This window comes from Chlorocebus sabaeus, chromosome 28 (assembly GCF_047675955.1).
Source record: "Chlorocebus sabaeus isolate Y175 chromosome 28, mChlSab1.0.hap1, whole genome shotgun sequence".
Lineage (NCBI taxonomy): Eukaryota > Metazoa > Chordata > Mammalia > Primates > Cercopithecidae > Chlorocebus > Chlorocebus sabaeus.
This window is the reverse complement of record NC_132931.1, coordinates 19,113,037-19,132,310: the sequence shown is the minus strand read 5'-3', so window position 1 is coordinate 19,132,310 and position 19,274 is coordinate 19,113,037. Positions and strand designations below refer to the sequence as shown.

The window sequence follows — 19,274 nt, the reverse complement described above, 5'->3', positions numbered from 1 at the left end:
TCCTATTAAAATAAATGTTAGGGCCCGGGTGCAGTGGCTCACACCTGTAATCCCAGCACTTTGGGAGACCAAGGCAGGCGGATCACTTGAGGTCAGGAGTTTGAGACCAGCCTGGCCAATATGGTGAAAGCCCGTTTCTACTGAAAATACAAAAATTAGCCAGGTGTGGTGGCAGGTGCCTATAATCTCAGCTTCTCAGGAGGCTGAGGCAGGAGAATTGCTTGAACTGGGAGCGAAGGTTGCAGTGAGATCGCACCATTGCATGCCAGCCTGGGCATCACAGTGAGACTCCATCTCAGAAAAAAAAAAGAAAAAAGAATGTTAGGTCATGACACTCTAATCACAGACCCTCCATGGCTCCCACCTCCCTCTGGTACAATGTCAAAGTCTCTCCCACCTCCAGCCACCCAGTCTCGTCCTAGCTCCCTCCACTCCGGCCAGCCTCGCCTCCTGGCTTGAACACACCAGGCATGCATCTGCCTCTGGCCACTCGCACTGGCTGTTCTCTCCTCTGGAACCTGCTTTCCTCAGCCTCAAAACTAAACCTGACTTCCCATGGTAGGTAGGATAATGGCTCCCAAAGTTGTCCACGTCCTCACCCCCAGACTTAGCATGGCAAAGCAAAGCGACTTTGGAAACACGAGTTAATTGTGGATCTTGAGATGGAAAGATGATTGGAAGTTACTCACGTGGGCCCAGTGTAATCACAGGCAGGGGGGTTGGGGTCAGAGCCAGAGATGTTCTCTGGTGTTCTCTGCTGCTGGCTTTGAAGGTGGAGGAAGGGGCCACCAGCCAAGGAATGTGGGTGCCTCTAGAAGCTGGAAAGGGCAAGGAAATGAACTCTCCCCTGGACTCTCTCTCCCCAGAGCCTCCAGAAGGAACCAGCCCTGCCAACGCCTTGGCTCTAGCACATAGACTTCCGGCCCACAGAACAGTAGGATCATGCGTTGTCTTAAGCCCATGGAGCTTGCTGTGCTTTGTGACAGCAGCAGTGGGCCCTCATGCGCTTCCTGGCCTCCAGCAGTCTCTCTTGGCTGCCATTTTCCAGGGAGGCTTTTCCTGACTGTTGGAAATTGCGCCTGGCCAGCCAACACCCCTGTCCCTGCCCTCCTGATCCCCACCACGATCATTTTCCTGCAGCAGGTTCTCATGTGTTCCATCATCTGCTGGTTAATTTTGTCGTTTTTCTCCCGCCGGAGCATCAGCTCTTTGAGGGCAGAGCCCTTTGTCCTTCGGTTCGTTGGGTGCACTCCAGTGCCCAGAACAGTGGTTGGACTTAGAAACACCGGCCGGGTGAGTGGATGAGTGGTATGCGCCATCCCCCGCCAAACCCTCCCACCCCTGTCCTGTTAGGAACACGGGTGTTGTTTTCTGCCTTTCCTGACAGAGAGACGGGGACTGAGATCTGAGAGGGGCGGGACATGCCCAGGGTCTTCCCCTTGTGGCTGCTGGTTCTTGCTCCAAGCCTGGAGTTCTCGCCTTTTGGGCTCCTAGCCTCAGATGTCCCTTATCACATGACTCCCAGAAGCCTTGAAACTCTGGCATCTCCACTCTGGGGAGCTCAGCGGCCTTCCTTCACAGCCGGCCTGTCCTGGGGCCCACCCTGGAGCAGCCATGGTCAAATCCAAGCACACTGGGCAAAACTGCTGGTGTGTGCTGCTGGCAGGAGGAAGGGGCCCTGCCCAGCGGACCCTGCCCCCGCACCAGCCCACAAACACAGGTGCCCTGAGCGCTGGGAGCCAGAGAGAGACCCAGCGTCCTCTGCTGACTCCCTTGCCACCTGTGTTCCAAGCCTGTGCACCCAGGCATGGGAGACAAATGCTCTGCTGGCCAACAGGAGCCTCCCCCAACTCCGGGGGTCCTAACAGCTCCCTGTGAAGTAGGTGTGTTATCACAGGGTTATGTGCCTTCCCAAGCCTGCTTTTTAGCAGAAGCGTGGGGTGAGGAGGGTCCTTGAAACATGTGGGCCCTGTGCGGGCCTCCAGGAAGGGCGCCAGAGGACCCCCAGCCCAGGGAGCACAGGAATCCGCCGAGGTGCTGCTTCTGGAAGGACAGGGAGTGGTGGCACTTGGGGCTCAGGAAGAGCTCGGCCCCGAACCCATCATTGCTCCAACCTGGCCACTTGACCCCTCCATCATCCCTGCTCCTGGCCAGGCCCCCTCACCTCTCCTGAGGGCCAGTGGGGCCTCTGCACAGCGATCCTGGTCCCGGCGGGCCCCTGGCAGTGTGTGTGGGACAGCAAAGTGAGGCTTTCACCACATGGATGGGATCAGCACTCCCAGCTCCAGACCCTCGGATCCATCGCTGCTCTGCACACGGACGCCCGGTCAGCAAGCGCCCTGAGCCTGCGAGACACCGCTCACCCAGCGAGCGTGGCCCTGTCCACTTGCTCCAAGCGGCTCCTCCTACTCCATCCCCGAGATCTCCTTCCCGGCGCCTTCGCCCACCTATATATATATATTTTTTTTGAGACAGAGTCTCACTCTGTCGCCCAGGCTAGAGTGCAGTGGTGTGATCTCGGCTCACTGCAAGCTCTGCCTCCCGGGTTCACGCCATTCTCCTGCCTCAGCCTCCTGAGTAGCTGGGACTACAGGTGCCCACCACCACGCCCTGCTAATTTTTTGTATTTTTGGTAGAGACGAGGTTTCACCACGTTAGCCAGGATGGTCTCCATCTCCTGACCTCGTGATCTACCCTCCTCGGCCTCCCAAAGTGCTGGGATTACAGGCGTGAGCCACCGCGCCCGGCCTCGCCCACGCATTTTGCAAGGCGCTCACCCACTCACTCCAGAAGCCCTGCCCACCCCATCCCTGGAAAGCCTTCCCTGGCGCGCAGCCCACATCCCCGAGAGGCCCCGCCCACCCCATCCCTGGCGAGCCTGTCCCCGGCGCCCCGCCAAGTCACTCCGAGGCCCCGCCCACAACCCCGAGAGGCCCTGCCCACCCGTTCCCGGCGCCCCGCCCACAACCCCAAGAGGCCCCGCCCAGCCCACCCCTCTAAGCTGACCTGGTCGGTCCCGCCCTCGGAGTTCCCCTGTACCCCCACTGCCCCTGCCTGGAGCCGCGGACTCCCAACCGTGGAGCGCCCAGCCAGGAGCCAAAGCAGCTCAGGAAGAGAGGCTTGTTTAAAATTTGTTTATTTTAAAACATGAAACCCAAGCTGAATAGAAACCACAGAAATTACATTGACGAGATTTTTAGTATTTGCCAAGAAAAATAAAGCCCCCAAAGAAATAAAAATCAGCCCCCAAACCCAGTTCTAAAAGAACAAAAAAACACAGCGACAGTACATACAGCCATGGCCCTACGGAGGCTGGAGGAGGGGGAAATGCAAAATGGTTCAGGCCTCAGTTCCTGGATGTTAAATCACACTGGGGTGGGGGAGGTCAGATGCCCGGGCGGTGGGGTGGGGGGGGTAAACCGGGAGGCTGAGTCTTAAGGAGATTATATATATATATTATATATAACAAATATGAAGTGGTTCAGTACACAACCATTATGGTTAAACACAAAACAAAGATCCCACAGGAGGGGCCCTGGTTCCCCGCCTGCCCCCGTCTGAGGTTCTGGGGTCCAGGGCGCTGCCTCACCACCCCTCCCAGGGCAGGGCAGAGCTGGCCCCAGGGCAGGAGCAAATGGTGCTTGGAACTCAAATTGCATAGTGAGATGGGTAGGTGGGCAATGGGCCAGGGGCTGCTCCCAACCAGGCCCGTTCACTACCAAGCTTGCCATGACATGTGGAGGGCTCCTGGGGTAGTGGATGCCTGCTGAGGAGCCCCCTCGGTGAGGTAAGCCCCTAGGCTCCTCCCTCTTGTCCCCAGGGCCACCCTGTCCTTCCAATGAAGCTGTGGGCCTGGGAGCTGCAAGACCCCCTGTGCAGGGTGGGAGTGGGGGCCGGCCACGGCAGCAGGCACCAGCCAGACGCCCCCAGTAGGTGTGGCGAGGTCATGGGATGGAGTAGTTAGGAACAGGGCACCGAAAACTCAGAACAAAAGTACAACCAACGGCAGGCGCTCCCCTCCACCTACTGAGGTGGGGTTTGAACCCCTTTTGATTTTCCCCGTTTCCTTTCTTCAACCTCGGTGAGTAGAAAGTCACAGACGGGCACACACGCACACCATGGTCGGGAGTCCCGAGACAGCACGAGGCTGGAAGCCCCGGCCTCGCCACCTCTCGAGCTATGTCCATTCACCTGGCAGGCAGCCTCGCGGCCATGGACAGCATTTGTGCTTCTGAGCGGTCGCAGGGCGCTTGGCAGGCACCCAGGCCAGAGAGTGCCAGGGCCTCCCTCCCGGCCCTAGGCCTGGAGAGCTCCCCTGGCGGGTCAAGCCCAGAGGAAAGACTGGGCAGGTTGGCTGTGGCGGGGCCTCCGAGGGGGCTCAGGATGTCAGCCACGCGGGGCCTGAAGCAGAGGCCCCTCCACTGAGGTTTGGTCACGTCTGGGGAGCTCAGATGCCCTGGCTTGGGGTCCCAGGCCCATGGACTCCCCTCCCCACTCTGCCCTCCCACATCCCCATTTTTGGTCCCAAATACCAGCACAAAGAAAAGAGGGGTTCACAGAGGAAGGGCAGGGCAGAGCCTGGCTCCAGGGAGGGGATGAGGACATTTCCGGTCCAGGTAGCTGCCGGCTGCTCTGGGAGGAAGAGCCACGTGTCTGTAAACTGCTGGGGCTGGTGGCCCGTCCCCCTGTGGGGCCCGGCCTTGACCCCCGCACACGGCCATCCAGCTGCCCTCTGGCTGCCCCTGGCCTTGGCACAGGCATCAAGCCTCGAGGGCTGGGCTGGTTGGGCCAGGGCTGGGGCCGGAAGGGGCAGCACGTCCGATCCTGATGTGGCGTGGCTCTGCCCTCCATGGCGGGAAGCACAGCAAACATCGTACACTAAAGCCAAAAGCACCGTAGGGAAGCCTCGTTCCCACTTCACCGGGAGGGAGACTGAGGCCACAGGGACCTCAGTCCACAGCCCGTGGGAGGTTCATTCCCGAGGACAGTCCTCCTGGGGCAGCACCTGCCTGGGGAGGGGTGTCCAGGCCCTTGGGCTGCCTGTCGGTCTTTGGCACCCCCTGGAGCACCCCATGAAGAAACGCTACTGCAGCCTTGACTCCCAGCCAGCTGCTCCGGCCTCGGCTCCAGCCCAGACTTGGGCTCACGCTGCCGGCTCTGGGCCAGCCAGGGGCACCCGTGGAGGCTGGGGGGTGAGGTTAGTGGTTAGTCCCAAGAGGGGACGGCAGGGGCTGAGGGACGTTCACAGACGGCTCGGGTCCAGCCCCTCAGGCCGGGCTCCTGGGATGCTGTACCTGTCACGGATGGAAATGGAACCAAGAAGGGAGGGAAGGGGGTGCCAGTGGTCCCCTCAGCCCGCAGCCCCGGCCTGCCCTAGAGATGACAAATGTGGTCAGTGCAAAGAATGAACCAGACACAGCTGCCCAGTCTCTGGGTGGGGGAAGGGGGTTTGGCACCAAGAAGGCAGCCAGCACTGGGTGGCGGGTGAGCAGCCCGGGCTCCACGTGGCCCCTGCTGTCCATGGGGGCTGGGGCCTCCGGCAGGGCGGGTGCTGAGGGAGAGAGTGAAGCTGAGGTGATGGAGAGAGGCCCTGCTGGAGGGGGCCTCTGGCAGCTGGCAGGAGGGGTGAGCCTGTGGGCGGGTGGGTGGCACGGGCAAGGAGGGCACTGCAGAGAGACAGGCACACGGAGGGACCATGGGGGACCGCAGGGCAGAGATAAGCAGGTGGCACGTGCCCGTCCCTCAGTGGCCAGCAGGCGCCAACATAGAGCGGCCCCAGCCGTGCCTGTGAACTAAGAAGGGGTCCACAGAAGTGCCGGGCAGGAGGAAGGAGAGCTGTGGAAGGAAGGGCCGGCGACAGCACAGGTTGGGTGCGGCCAGGACTTGTGGGCGCGGCGGCCATCTGCAGAGGGAGCGTGCCAGGATAGAGGGTGGCGTGCAGGGTTGGGGCATCGGCTGGCGGCAGCGTTCAGGTGTGACCCGAGTTGGCGGTACGGGCTCAGAGCCCCTGCGTCTCCACTGTGCCCCTGCGGGGAGGGGAGAGGAGGGCAAGCGGCCTGCAGACGCGTCCGGGGTGGGCCTGGTGCAGTGTGCGAGGGTCCGGCGGGTGGCCCGGGTGGAAGCGGCAGTGCTGGCACGGGGAGGGGCAGTTGGCACGTGGGGTGGGTGGCTGCCAGGCGCCGTCTAGTGGCTGCTGCTGGAGTCGGGGCGAGGCTGGCTCGTGGCGAGGTATTTGGCTCTCATGCTGGAGGTGTACTGGAGGGAGACAAGGGGAAGGCGTCAGCAGGGCCCCTGCGTGGCACACGCAGTCAGGGGCGTCTTCCGCGTGGTCCTCACTGGGCTGAGCCAGAAGCCCTGGGGGCAGAATGGGACAGCACAGGGTGCCCTGACAGAGCCTACAGGGAGGGGCTCAGGAGGGACCGTGGGTTGGGGGGCCCTGTGCTCTGGGCCTGGCTGGGGCTGAGGGAGGGGCAGCCCCCAGACTCGCCAGGTTCAGGGCAGGGGATGTCTGCTCTGAGGAAGGGTGTACACGAGGCCCCCCCATGCCCACATCAGCGGCATTCGGACGTCGGGCCAGGCAGAGCTCTGCCACCCCCAGAAGCCACAGCTCCACGGCCCTACCTGCACCCAACATGCCCAGGACCTGAAGGACACAAACCAGCCACCCTTCAGGGCCAGGCCAAGGCCTCCTCCCAGCCCAGGGCCGGGTCCTCCTACAGCCAGGCCATAGCATGCAGGAGTACAGAGGCCCCAGCCTGAGGACATCCCCCGGGCCACTCTGCCCCTTCACGCTATGGAAGGAGAGCCCCCTAAGCCACACAGGAGGCTGGAGCAATGCCGCCCCCCACTCCCGTGGGGGACCCCACTGTGGGCTCCTGGAGGTCTTGGACTTAGGGACAGAGGCAGCTGCAGAGGCAGGTGCTCCCGTGTGCCTGGCTCTGCAGCTGCCTGCACGTCGTGGGCACCCTCGTCCAGCCAGGAGTGTGAAGGTCTTGAGTGCACGTGTGTGTGCATGAGAGTGCATGTGTGTGCTCACAGAGAAACGCACACGCGCGAGGCATGTGCTGAGGCCAGACAGTGCCATGGGCCCACAGGCCTGACACGGGTCAGGAGCCGGCGGTGGTGAGGAGACCTGGCAGGCTGGCTCCCATCCCAGGTGGGCTCCAGAACCCCAGGGCCCCAGGCCCATCCCCACAGTCCCCAGACTCAGACGCACAGAGCTTCCCGGGTCCCCGAGAGCCCTCCTGGGACACCTAGAAGGTTTCGAGCAGCCCGTGGGGATGCCATGGAAGGGGTGGGAGGAGAGAGCCACGGCCCAGAGCCTCGTCATTCCATGGACATGCAGCACGAGGCGGGGGTGCGGTGGGACAGGACGGGGCACAGGCCCAGACCCCTGAAGGAGCCCAAGCAGGCACCCACACCACCGTGGGGCCAGCGGGAGAAGCTCGCGTGCTCGCCGGCACACGCCTGCCCGTGTACGCACCCCCAATATGCAGTTGGTGCCTCCAGGGCAGGGTCTGCTGGCCACACGCCCACGGCCCTAGGCACATACAGGGGTCTGGGTGCATGGATTCCTCACTGGGAGGTGACAGAAGAGGCTGGGGCCACTTGGAGCTGGTGGCAGAGTCCCCAGAGGCCAAGCAGCTGGGCAGGGGGAGCCTGGAAGGGGACTTGCCAACCCCACTGTGAGGCTGGCAGACCCAGAGCCGGCATTAGAAGTCTCTGGCTGGGCTGCGGCGCTCAGAGCTGGCCCTGCCAACAGGAGCCGGACAGATGGAGCCCCAGCCCAGTGCCGACGGGAGGGCGGCAGTGAGCGCAGGGCAGAGGCGGGAGGCGCAGGCGGGTGGCCGTGCGGGGTGGGGGACCCGGTGGGTCAGTACCTGTCGCTCTGAGGGCACAGCTACCACAGCGTTCGGGCACTGTCCATGGGCTTAAACTGCCAGCCCGCGTGGCTGCCAGAGTCCAGGGCAGCCAGATAGCGCTAGGAGGGCCCAGGGTGGGTGGGGTGCAGGAGAGAGAGAGAGAGAGAGCGCGGCCTCAACGCCAGGGTGCGGGGCCGGGAGCGGGCTGTGGGCTATGTGATGGCAAGGACGAGGGCAGCCGAGCGGGACTGGGCCTGCACCTGGATGGCCTGAGGCTCACAGGGCTGGCCCCTCCCAGGCACCCCAGGCCCAGTTCTGTGCTACAGGGGACCACGACAGCAGCTCCAGGATGTGGATTTCTGAGCAAGGCAGCCTTCAGCCTCCCAACCCCTGTCTGCCTCCTCCCTGGTCCCCCACCTTTGCCACAAGCTCCTTCTCTTTGGCACCCTGTCCCCGCCTGCCTGTGTCTTACTCAGGAAGTCAGAGGGGACACCAGGCCTGGGCTGGAACAGCCATGGGTGGACAATCAGGAAGAGACTCAAGGAAGAAAAAGAAAAGGAGGCAGAGTCAGGGCCCCGGGAACTGGAGCGGTGGCACCCCACAGGTCCAGAAGGCACAGAGAATGGTGGCTGAGGCCAGGGAGGGCCTGGTGCAGGGTCGTGCCTATGAGCTGGGAAGGCCACAGTGGGGCCACACCTGCCCGCCCACCCGCTCTGCTTCCCCAAGAAAGGGCCTGAGAGCTGACCCACTGGGCGGCTGGCCCCGAGGCTGCCCACTCTGGCCCCAGGGCACTCCAAGGCCGGCCGGGAGGAGCTGGCAGGCCCACCCAGCCCTGTCTACTCAGGCCGGGCGCCCTGCAGAGAGGTCCCAGCTAGGAAGGGTCACCTCGGACCCCGGTCGTGGTGGCTCACAGCTGCCCCCAGAGCTTACACTAGCCGCACGTGCCACACCAGCCCACCGATGCAGTGGAACAGCGGATCCCCAAGGCTGAGCAGCCCCCCATCCACCCTCCTGCCCCAAGACTTACTGAGGGCGGCGGGGACTCGCGCCCAATGAGTGGGGTGTTCTCACAGCGGGGGTTCTGGAAATTGGCGTTCTGGCTCCTGAGGCATGAGGGGAGAGAGGCTGTGAGTGCCTGCTGGACACGTGGTCCCAGCTCCAGGTTGGGGGGCCCATGGGTGGGCCGGCTGTGCCCACCCAGCTCTGCCTGGCACCCCCATCTTTGATCCTGACTTCCACAGGGATGGGCATATCCCTTCTCACTGGGGGTCCGACGAACCCAGCATAGTAACAAAGGGTTCAGAGAGGGCCCACAGAGAGACCCCTGCCCACCTGGGCCCAGCCAGAGTTCACTCCCTCCGAGCCACCTGCCCACCATGTAGCTGGGCCCTGAGGTCCTTGGCCACAGAGTCCTTGTGCCCTGGACACGGAACCTCCATGTGACCACGTGGCCTCCCCATGGCCCCTGGACCGTGTTCACCTGGGGCAGGAGGCACCCAAGGCCAGGGCTCCCCAGCCCAGAGGCCGCCCCTTCTCCAACCCCTTCCCTCGAGCTAGCGCCAGCCCGGATCCAGGCTCTCAGCTGCGATGTGTCTGCTGGCCCCACTAGGCCCCGCTCAACTCACATGTACTCAGTGACCGGGGCGTTGCTGACGGTGTGGGCCGCGGCCGGGATGCTGGTCTCACTGCCATAGCTGCTGCCACAGCTGTACAGGCTGGGCATGTGGACGCGGTAAAGGCTGTCGTGTGCCTGCCGTGGCCCTGGAGCGGCCTCCTCCTCCCCGTCCTCATCAGGGCCTCTGTGAGGAGGGACACGCAGCACAGGCTCAGGCCCCAGCAGGAAGGACCTGGCCACAGACCCACAGGGGTCAGCTCTGGTGCAGACAGACACTCCTGGTTCCAGTCCTGGCTTGGCCATGTGCATATTACATGTGGGACTATGGGCAGGTCACCCGGCTCTGCATCCAGCCCTGCCCTTGCAAGATGGGGTGCTAAGAGACCTGTGTGGTTACCTGAGTGCCAGGCCCTGTACTGCGGTCTGTGTATGGCAAGGCTGGCTGGCCGCTTACTGAAAAAAGTGCAGGGCCCCTCCTGGGAGGGTACAGGAGACTAGCATGCCTCTTGAGGGCGCAGGAGGCTGGGGTGTCTCTTGGCTCTGCAGGATCCAACCGCACCCTTGGGTGGCCTGAGCCAGTTTTCCCAGCCCTGCTGCCCTCTGGCTTTCTGTCTTCCACTCTACGCGAGCCTCTGGCACTCTGGAGCTCCTCCACGCCCCAGGAGGTCCCAGATGGGACCCAGGATAGGTTGCCTGGCAGCAAGCACTTCAGAAACAGGACAATGGTAGCTTTTGGCTGCACAGGGGCCACCAGCCAAGCCCCTCACACGCAGTGGTTCATTGAGTGCCCACTCGACACTCCAGCTGAGTCCTCTTACAACTCCTCTTTTACAGTGAGGGAAACTGAGGCCCAGGGTGGTTAAGTGACTTGCCCACATCATACAATAGGCAAGGATAGAGACAGGATCTGAATCTAGCCCTGTGGGTCCAGGGCTATGCTCTTATCTACTCCCCTATGTCTGCCATCTTTGTTGCCACTGACACCATCACCACCACCATCACCAACATCACCAACATCACCAAAGCCATCACCATCACCATCATCACCACAACCACCACCACCATTACCATCACCATCACCACCACAACCACCATCACTATTACCATCACCACCAGCATCACCACTGCCATCACCATTATCACCATCATCATCACCACTATCATCACCCATCACCATCACCACAACCACCATCACCACCACCATCAGCATCATCATCACCATCATTACCAATATCACCACTGCCAACACCATTGTCATCGCCACTGTCATCATCACCAACATCATCACCATCACCACCACCATTACCATCATCACCAACATCACCACTGCCATCACCATCGCCATCATCACCATCACCACCACCACAACCACCACCACCATTACCATCATCACCAACATCACCATTATCATCACCATCATCACCATCACCACCATCACCATCACCATCACTAATATCACCACTGCCAACACCATTGTCATCGCCACTATCATCACCATCACCAACATCATCACCATCACCACCACCACCATCACCAACATCACCACTGCCATCACCATTATCATCACCACCATCATCATCATCACCATCACAACCACCATCACCAACATCATCACCATCACCGTCATCACCACCATCACCACCACCACCATCACCATCACCATTACCACCACCATTACCACTGCCATCATTACCATCACCATATCATTATGGCCACCACCCTCATGATCACCATGACCACCACAATCATCACTATCACCGTCATTACCACCATCAGCATCACCACCATGACCATCATTACCACCATCACCGTTATCACCACCACAATCATCACCATCACCACCTCCATCACCACTACCACCATCATCGGCAGCATCACTCTCACCATCACAAAGGAAGATCATAGAAATCCAGACAAAAGGAAGAAATCTGAGCTGAGCTACCTGCCGTCCATGTTGGGCCACCAAGCAGAGCCACAGTCCAAGAGGGGAGGCAAAGGTCTCAAAGATAAGCCATGGGAGCCCCGGCAAGGGAAGGGGCCTGTCACCTCTATACACCACTCAACCCAGTACTGAGTGGGGAGACTCAGGCAGGGGCCGCCAGGACCCCTACTTCAAAGGGGAGGACATAGTGGCTCCAGGGGAGCTGGCTTCTATCCTGGTCACTCAGCTGGGGGCCACAGCTACCTGGACTACCCCAGCAGAGCTAAGCCTGCACAGCGGACCACTGACCTTTCTCCCACAGCTCCGCGCACCTGCACCCCATGGTGGGGGACCCCTGCCTGGGAGGGGGTGTGGAGTAGACAGTCTGAGGCCAGCTCTCAGGGCGTAGGGCATAGAGCCAGTCTGGGGACAGGGGGCCCCAGTCCTCCCCACTGCCTGCTCTGGACTCCCGCAACCCAGGCCAGGAGCTCCTCCACACTGTTTTCCTCCTGTGGAATGGGGAGGCTCACCTGGGAGCCGGCAGCCTCAGAGACACCACAGAGGCCTAGGGAGGGTCACCAGGTGAGGAGGTGTCTGTCCCTCACCTCTGGGACTGACACACAGGTGTCCATAAAGGCATGCCCCTGAAGCGTCCTCCATGCCACGTGGCCTGGGGCAACCTCCCGCGACCCCCGGGGCCCCTCACCTCTTCTGCTGCCAGGTGTGTGGGACGCTGCAGACGATGGAGCTGAACATGAGGGCTGTGACGAAGGAGAAGAGGGCCAGGTAGATGAGGCCCTCCACGCCGTCATAGCAGAAGCCGGTCAGCGCCTGCACGTAGTCCTGAGGCCACGGGACGAGACAGCAGGATCCAGAGACAGGGAGGGTGGAGGGGGCAGTGTGAGGCCCTCAGTCCAGCCATGGTGGCCTGGACCACCCCCCAGAGGCGGGACTGAGGACCCACTGTCTGCTGGGGGTCCCCATCCTCCTGAGCAGCTGCTCCCTTGTTCCCACCCCACAAGTCGCCATGGTCCTGCCCGAGGCCCTCCCCGCCTCTCACCAGATGCAGGCTGCGGCAGTCCACCAGGGCGGTGAGGTGCTGCAGGTTCACCTCCGTGCCGTTCAGCACCTCCTGGACACGGAGGAGGGGGTCCTGGGGGACACGCACCACAGGTGGTCAGCACTTCATTTGGACGGAGAACCTTGAGCCAGCTTCACCCCGTCTTGGAAACCCCCAGGTCTCCCTCCACCCCATAGTCTGCCACTGAGATACCCCCCACCCTGGGGTCTCAGTGCAGGTCCTAAGGACGAGGACTCTGGGCCTTGAGAATGGCGACCTCAGGCCCCTCCTCAGACCCATGGGGTCCACCAAGGACACGAGGACCTGGGAGCGCCTGTCCAGTGTGGTCGCTACTATGTGAAGACAGACCCCCCTTTATTGTAATGGGAGAAACAACAAACCCCTACATGTCTACAGACAAGGACCTGCTCTGCTTTTAAAAGTATTATTTCAGCCGGGCATGGCGGCTCACGCCTGTAATCCCAGCACTTTGGGAGGCTGAGGCGGGTGGATCACGAGGTCAAGAGATCGAGACCATCCTGGCTAACACGGTGAAACCCCGTCTCTACTAAAAATACAAAAAAAAATTGGGTGTGGTGGCGGGCGCCTGTAGTCCCAGCTACTTGGGAGGCTAAGGCAGGAGAATGGCGTGAACCTGGGAAGCAGAGGTTGCAGTGAGCGGAGATTGCACCACTGCACTCCAGCCTGGGCGACAGAGCAAGACTGTCTCAAAAAAAATAAAAAACGGTATTATTTCAAGGAACAGTTAAAAGCAAGGCAAAAGTCTCATGTTGACTGACAAAACTCTCCATGCAGAGTGAGCGCAGTCCTGTGACATGTCCGTGTGCTTGCCGGTGCTCATGTGTGTGCATGTGTGTGCACCTGTGCACGGACACCGCCAGCTCTGTCTCACGCCTGGAGAGGCGGCTGCACAGACACACTGCCAGGCTGACCGGGACTCCACAGGAGCCGTGACTGGGCCCAGTGCTGCCTTTTACGGCACGTTTTCTAAGGACCCGCTACAATCCTGAAATGGATTTTGGGGCCAGGCGCGGTGCCTCACACCTGTAATCCCAGCGCTTTGGGAGGCCAAAGCAGGTGGATCACTTGAGGCCAAGAGTTGGAGACCAGCCCAGGCAACATGGTGAAACCCCGTCTCTACTAAAAATACAAAAATTAGCTGGGCGTGGTGGCGCGTGCCTCTCATCCCAGCTACTCAGGAGGCTGAGGCAGGAGAATCGCTTGAACTCAGGAGGTGAAGGTTGCCGTGAGCCAAGATCACACTACTGCACTCCAGCCTGGGCAACAGAGTGAGACTGTCTCAAAAAAAAAAAAAGGATTTCGGGACAATAGAACCTACTGTTACAGGCTGAATGTTACCTCCAGAATTCCTGTGTTGCAGTCCTAACCCCCAGAACCTCAGAAAGGGGCTGCATTTGGAGACAGAGCCTTTAAAGAGGTGTTGAAGGTAAACCAAGGTCACGTGGGTGGGTCCTAGCCCCATGTGATGCGTGTCTTTCTAAGAAGAGGAAAATTAGCTGGGGATGGTGCAGGCGCCTGTAATCCCAGCTACTCAGCAGGGGAATCGCTGGAACCTGGGAGGCAGAGAGGTTGCGGTGAGCCGAGATTGCGCCACTGCACTCCAGCCTGGGCGACAGAGCGAGACTGTCTCAAAAAAATAAATAAATAAATAAATAAAAATAAAAAAGAAGAGATCAGGACACAGACACCCACAGAGGGATGGCCCTGCAAAGACAGTGGGAAAAGACGCTGTCTATAAGCAAAAGGAAGGCCCTGGAGGAAGCTGGCCCTGCCAAGAGCTGAGATGAGAAATGTTTGCTGCGGAGGCTGCCCCGTCTGGGGTGCCGTGCTATGGGGGGGGTCCCAGGAAATGATTCCACCTCTCTACCCATTCGAGTGCAAACACACCAAGGCGGGGCTCCCGCTGTAACAGAAATTCTAAAAAGTAAATTGAAATCAAAGCTGTGTGTGTGTATATAATTTTTACTTATTTTTAATTGGTATTTTTATGTGTGTGTATATGTTATATGTGTTATATATCATATAACATATATGTTATATATCATATATATCATATATATTATATATCATATATAGCATATAACATATGTTATATAGCATATAACATATATGTTGTGTTATATATCATATAACAGTTATGTGATATACAACACATCATGTTATGTGATATACAACATAATATATATGTTATATGGTATATATATAACGTATAACATATATGTTATATGTTAGAGAGAGAGAGAGAGTGTGAGACAGGGTCTTGCTCTGTTGTCCAGGCTGGAGTGAAGTGGTACCATCACAGCTCACTACAGCTCTGAACTCCCAGGCTCAAGCAATCCTCCTGCCTCAGCCTCCCGAGTAGCTGGGATTACAGGCGTGCTTCACCATGCCTAGCTAGTTTTTGTGTTTTTTGTAGAATGGGGTCTTGCTATGTTGCCCAGGATGGTCTCGAACTGCTGGGTTCAAGTGATCCCCTTGCCTCAGCCCCTGCAAAGTGAGGGGATGACAGGCATGAGTGCCGTGTGCCCTGTATGTGTATACACATTTGTCTGCTTTAGCTTTGTGAAGAGCTCCTTGGAGAAGGGCCAACTGCTCCCAAATGGAGGCTGAGACCCACACTTGTGCCCACAGACGCACTCCTCCCTCTCATGTCCAGTGCTGGGGCCGTGTGCGCAGGGGCAGGGATCCCCACGGGTGGACCAAACACCTCCAAAGAGATTTGGGTTTTATCAAGAGTATAGCAACATATGTATTTTTTATTTTTAATTTATTCTTTGAGACAGAGTCTCGCTCTGTCACCCAGGCTGGAGTGCAGTGGTGTGATCTCCGCTCACTGCAATCTCTGCCTCCCAGGTTCAAGCGATTCTCCTGCCTCAGCCTCCTGAGTAGCTGGGATTACAGGCGTGCACCACCATGCCCAGCTAATTTATGTATTTTTAGTAGAGACGGGGTTTCACCATGTTGGTCAGGCTGGTCTTGAACTCCTGGGTTCAGGTGATTCGCCCACCTCGGCCTCCCAAAGTGCTGCGATTACAGGCGTGAGCCACTGCGCCGGGCCTTTATTTTATTTTTTAAAACATATTATAGAAATGCCCGGGCCCAAAACACTACAGGGAAAAACAAGAATCCTCTCAAATTTCCACAGTGCCCCCAGGGCACTCACCCTGAGAATGGATCTGATTCTGTTACTCTCTTCCCTCATCTCTTTCCATTTTCTTCAAATTTTTTTAAATATAAAGAGGTTGTATTACTTTTTAAACAAAGAATAAAGTTATTTTTTAAAAGTTGGGTGTGGTGGGCCAGGCATGGTGGCTCACACCTGTAATCCCAGCACTTTGGGAGACCCAGGCGGGTGGATCACGAGGTCAGGAGATTGAGACCATCCTGGCTAACACAGTGAAACCCTGTCTCTACTAAAAATACAAAAAAAGAAAAAAAAAAAATTACAAAAAATCAGCCGGGTGTGGTGGCGGGCGCCTGTAATCCCAGCTACTCGGGAGGCTGAGGCAGGAGAATGGCGTGAACCCGGGAGGCGGAGCCTGCAGTGAGCTGAGATCACACCACTGCACTCCAGCCTGGGTGACAGAGCGAGAGTCCATCTCAACTACAAAAAAAAAAGGTTGGGTGTCGTGGCTCATGTCTGTCATCCCAGCCCTGAGACCCACCTGGGCAACACAGCAAGCACCTGTCTCAAAAGAAATGATTTTTAAAACCTACCAAAAATTCCCAAGGGAAAGGAATGAAGGAGGGAGGAAGAGGCTAACGCAGAAAGGGCTGGGGAAGGAAACACCAGGTCCCCACTCGGCCAGTCTGGTGCCTTCTCCAAATTCGCCCTGAGCTGTGTTTGCACCCAACTTTCTTTCATGCTGAGAAAAGAGGACCCCTGCCCGCCCCAGTGCCTGCCCCGCAGCCCCTCACCTTAGTGGCCGGCTGCTCCGAGGGGACGGTCCTCAAAAGCTCAGCCACGACATCCTGCATCTCCACCAGCGCCTTGTGGCTGCCTGACAGCTTCTGCTCCAGAGAGGAGACCAAGTCCATGGGTGCCTCGGGGTCCGCCCGCCTCTCCCTCCCCAGGACCCTCCAACAAGGCCACCAGCAAGGTGTCCAGCCCAGGAGGCCATCACGGCTCCGCCCTGCAGGCCAACAGGGCACTCCCTACCCTTGCTTCCCCCGGGACACACCCAGAGACCACAGAGCCCTGAGGTGGTACCAGCCAACCACACACCCACACCAGTAAGCAAAGCACAGTCACACGGCCCTCAGGATTCAGAGGGTCACGTGCTATCGGTGAAATGACCAGCAGTGCATACGGGGCTTGACCAGTTGGTGCGGCCGACCTCTTCAAACTCCCCACCAGGACGCCTGAACACGGTTACCCTACAGAGGCATCCCTGGGGCTCCTCCTTCCCCCACCAAGGCCAACCCAAGGAGCAAAAGCAGTTCCAGCGATGCAGGTGCATTGAGCAGGTCACCCCGAAAGGCTCTCAGCCAGGTCACCAGGTCACTGTCATGGTAACCCCAGGGGCCGTTGGTGACATCCACATAGCCTCTGTCCAGTTCCCTCCCCCAGTTCCCCAGTCCTGCAGGCTGAGGAGCCAGGCCCCAGGCCTGCTGGGCCGCTCCACACAGAGCAACGTACTTCAGACTCTCCTGAATCCCAGTCCTGGCCTCCCAGGCTCTCACCTGCTGGAAGGGGTTGGTGGCGCGCGGTGAGCAGGCCAGGTAATACTGCAGGATGTCTGCGGAGAGATGTCAGGGCAGGCTGAGCCACAACGGCTGTCCCTGTGCGACTGCGTGCAAGTGTGCACGTGTCTGCACGCATGTCTTCAGGGAATGTCTGTGTGCATGCTTACATGTGTGCATGTGTGTCTGCATGCACCTGTTACATATGTGCATGTGTCTGCATGTTTACTTACACATGCACGTGTCTGTGTGCACGTTTATGTGTGCATGTGTGCCTGTGTGCATGTGTCTGTGTTTATATGTGTGTATGTGTCTGTTTATATGTGTGCATGTCTGTGTGCATGTGTCTGTTTATACGTGTGCATGTCTGTGTGTGTACATGTGTGTTTATATGTGTGCATATCTGTGTGTGAATGTGTCTTCGCGTGTGTGTAACATGCATATGTCTGTGTGGGTGGCAGTGGGGTCTGGGCTCCCATCAAGCCAGGGTCCCCACACATTGCCCCTTGCCTGGGTTCCACCTTCCGAATTCTTTACAAGTTCAGTTCTTCCAATTATAAAAGAACATCAAAAAAATGTTTTAGGCCGGGCGTGGTGGCTCACTCCTGTAATCCCAGCACTTTGGGAGATCGAGGCAGATGGATCACGAGGTCAGGAGTTCGAGACCAGCCTGAACAACATGGTGAAACACGGTCTCTACTAAAAATACAAAAATTAGCCGGGTGTGGTGGCGCATGCCTGTGATCCCAGGTACCCTGGAGGCTGAGGCAGGAGAATCGTTTGAACCCAGGAGGGGGAGGTTGCAGTGAGCCGAGACTGCGCCACTGCACTCCAGCCTGGGTGACAGACAGAGTGAGATTCCGTCTCAAACAAACAAAAAAAGGTTTTAAAAGTTGAAAAACTGATGAAAGTATTGAGCAACATAGGAGAGCACCAGGCATCACTGTGGCCACCTGTGCAGTGAAGCCAGTGGGGCTGGCCTTGCTGCCTTCTGGGAGGGGCTGTCTGGCCCGCAGGCTGGCGCTCACACGCGTGTGCACATGTACATGTGCACGGGAACTGCTCATACTTGATAAGACCCCCAAAGGCCGCCGGCAGTAGGGACCTGGAGGGACCAGGCTGATAGCACCGGGGCCAAGGACAGGGGTGGGTAACACTGAGTGGTCACCAGCCCTCCTGGCCCCCAGCAGAGCGGGCCCACCCCCCCACCCTCACCCCCGAGGACAAGGTGATGACTTTTCCTCCGGGAGGCTCCCCAGGCTTTGGTGGGAATGGTTCCTTCAACATAGGCAGGTAAAGAGCCAGTCTACAAGCCAATCCTGTGGCCTCCAAGGACAAAGGGTGGCAGGATGATCACCTTCAAGGTCATTCAGTGACCCCCACCCCCACAGGGACAGGCCTTCTGTTTTTTATTTGTGAACACACAGTAATTCCACAATGGGGGCCCGAGAAGCTTAACACACGGACAGCACCCCGATCTCCAGATTCCCACGTCCACCTGCTTCAGTGACGTCCGACACACATCGCAAACCTTCCGAGGGGGCTGAAACTCCTGATGCCCCAGCTCCCTGCCCCCCACCTCCTGCTCCCCCACCCACAGTACAGAGCTGCTGAGACCAGGGACGCCAACTCCTGCTCCGTCCCTCTCGCTCCCTACATCCAACTGACCAGGAAGCCTTGCCAGCTCCGCCCTCAGAGCCCATCCCTGTCCACCTTTTGCTCAATTTATTCAAGCCCCTGCTGTCTCCTGCTTGGAGCATCCCCCTCACCTCCTCTTGTAACCCCCGAGGCCTAAGGAAGCTTTGAAAGGGGCCTTCAATCACGGGTCATCTCTCCCCCGCCTCCCTCCCTCCAATGGCCTCCCCTGGAATAAAGCGAAGCTCGCCACAGTGACTCAGCCCCTCAGCCCCACTGGCCTCCCACCCTCCCTTCTCCCCTCGGGTCTGCCTCCTGCCTCGGGGCCCTTACAGGAGATGCAGGGTCCTTCCGGCTCTACTTTTGTTTTTGAGATGGAGTTTCACTCTTGTCGCCCAGGCTGGAGTGCAGTGGTGTGATCTCAGCTCACTGCAACCTCCACTTCCTGGGTTCAAG

At 58.8% G+C, this 19,274-nt stretch overlaps 1 protein-coding gene and 1 pseudogene across 2 annotated transcripts in view; both read right to left on the bottom strand.

Annotated features, from left to right (window-relative positions):
- Positions 1 to 3,120: 3,120 nt before the first annotated feature.
- On the bottom strand, positions 3,121 to 4,972 carry LOC140710629 (uncharacterized; annotated as a pseudogene).
- Positions 3,121 to 19,274, bottom strand: part of TTYH3 (tweety family member 3) — a 34,709-nt gene continuing 18,555 nt past the window's right edge. Inside the window, exons 8-15 of one of the 2 annotated variants that reach the window (XM_008018849.3) lie at positions 17,184 to 17,239; positions 16,419 to 16,511; positions 12,459 to 12,551; positions 12,105 to 12,241; positions 9,488 to 9,661; positions 8,890 to 8,965; positions 7,881 to 7,981; positions 3,121 to 6,255 (exon numbers count right to left, since the gene is read on the bottom strand). In XM_008018849.3, coding sequence (XP_008017040.1) covers positions 7,901 to 7,981; positions 8,890 to 8,965; positions 9,488 to 9,661; positions 12,105 to 12,241; positions 12,459 to 12,551; positions 16,419 to 16,511; positions 17,184 to 17,239 — 710 coding nt within the window. In that variant the 3' untranslated portion in view covers positions 3,121 to 6,255; positions 7,881 to 7,900. The remainder of the gene's footprint in view (positions 6,256 to 7,880; positions 7,982 to 8,889; positions 8,966 to 9,487; positions 9,662 to 12,104; positions 12,242 to 12,458; positions 12,552 to 16,418; positions 16,512 to 17,183; positions 17,240 to 19,274) is intronic. The other variant, XM_008018850.3, reaches the window with a different exon arrangement.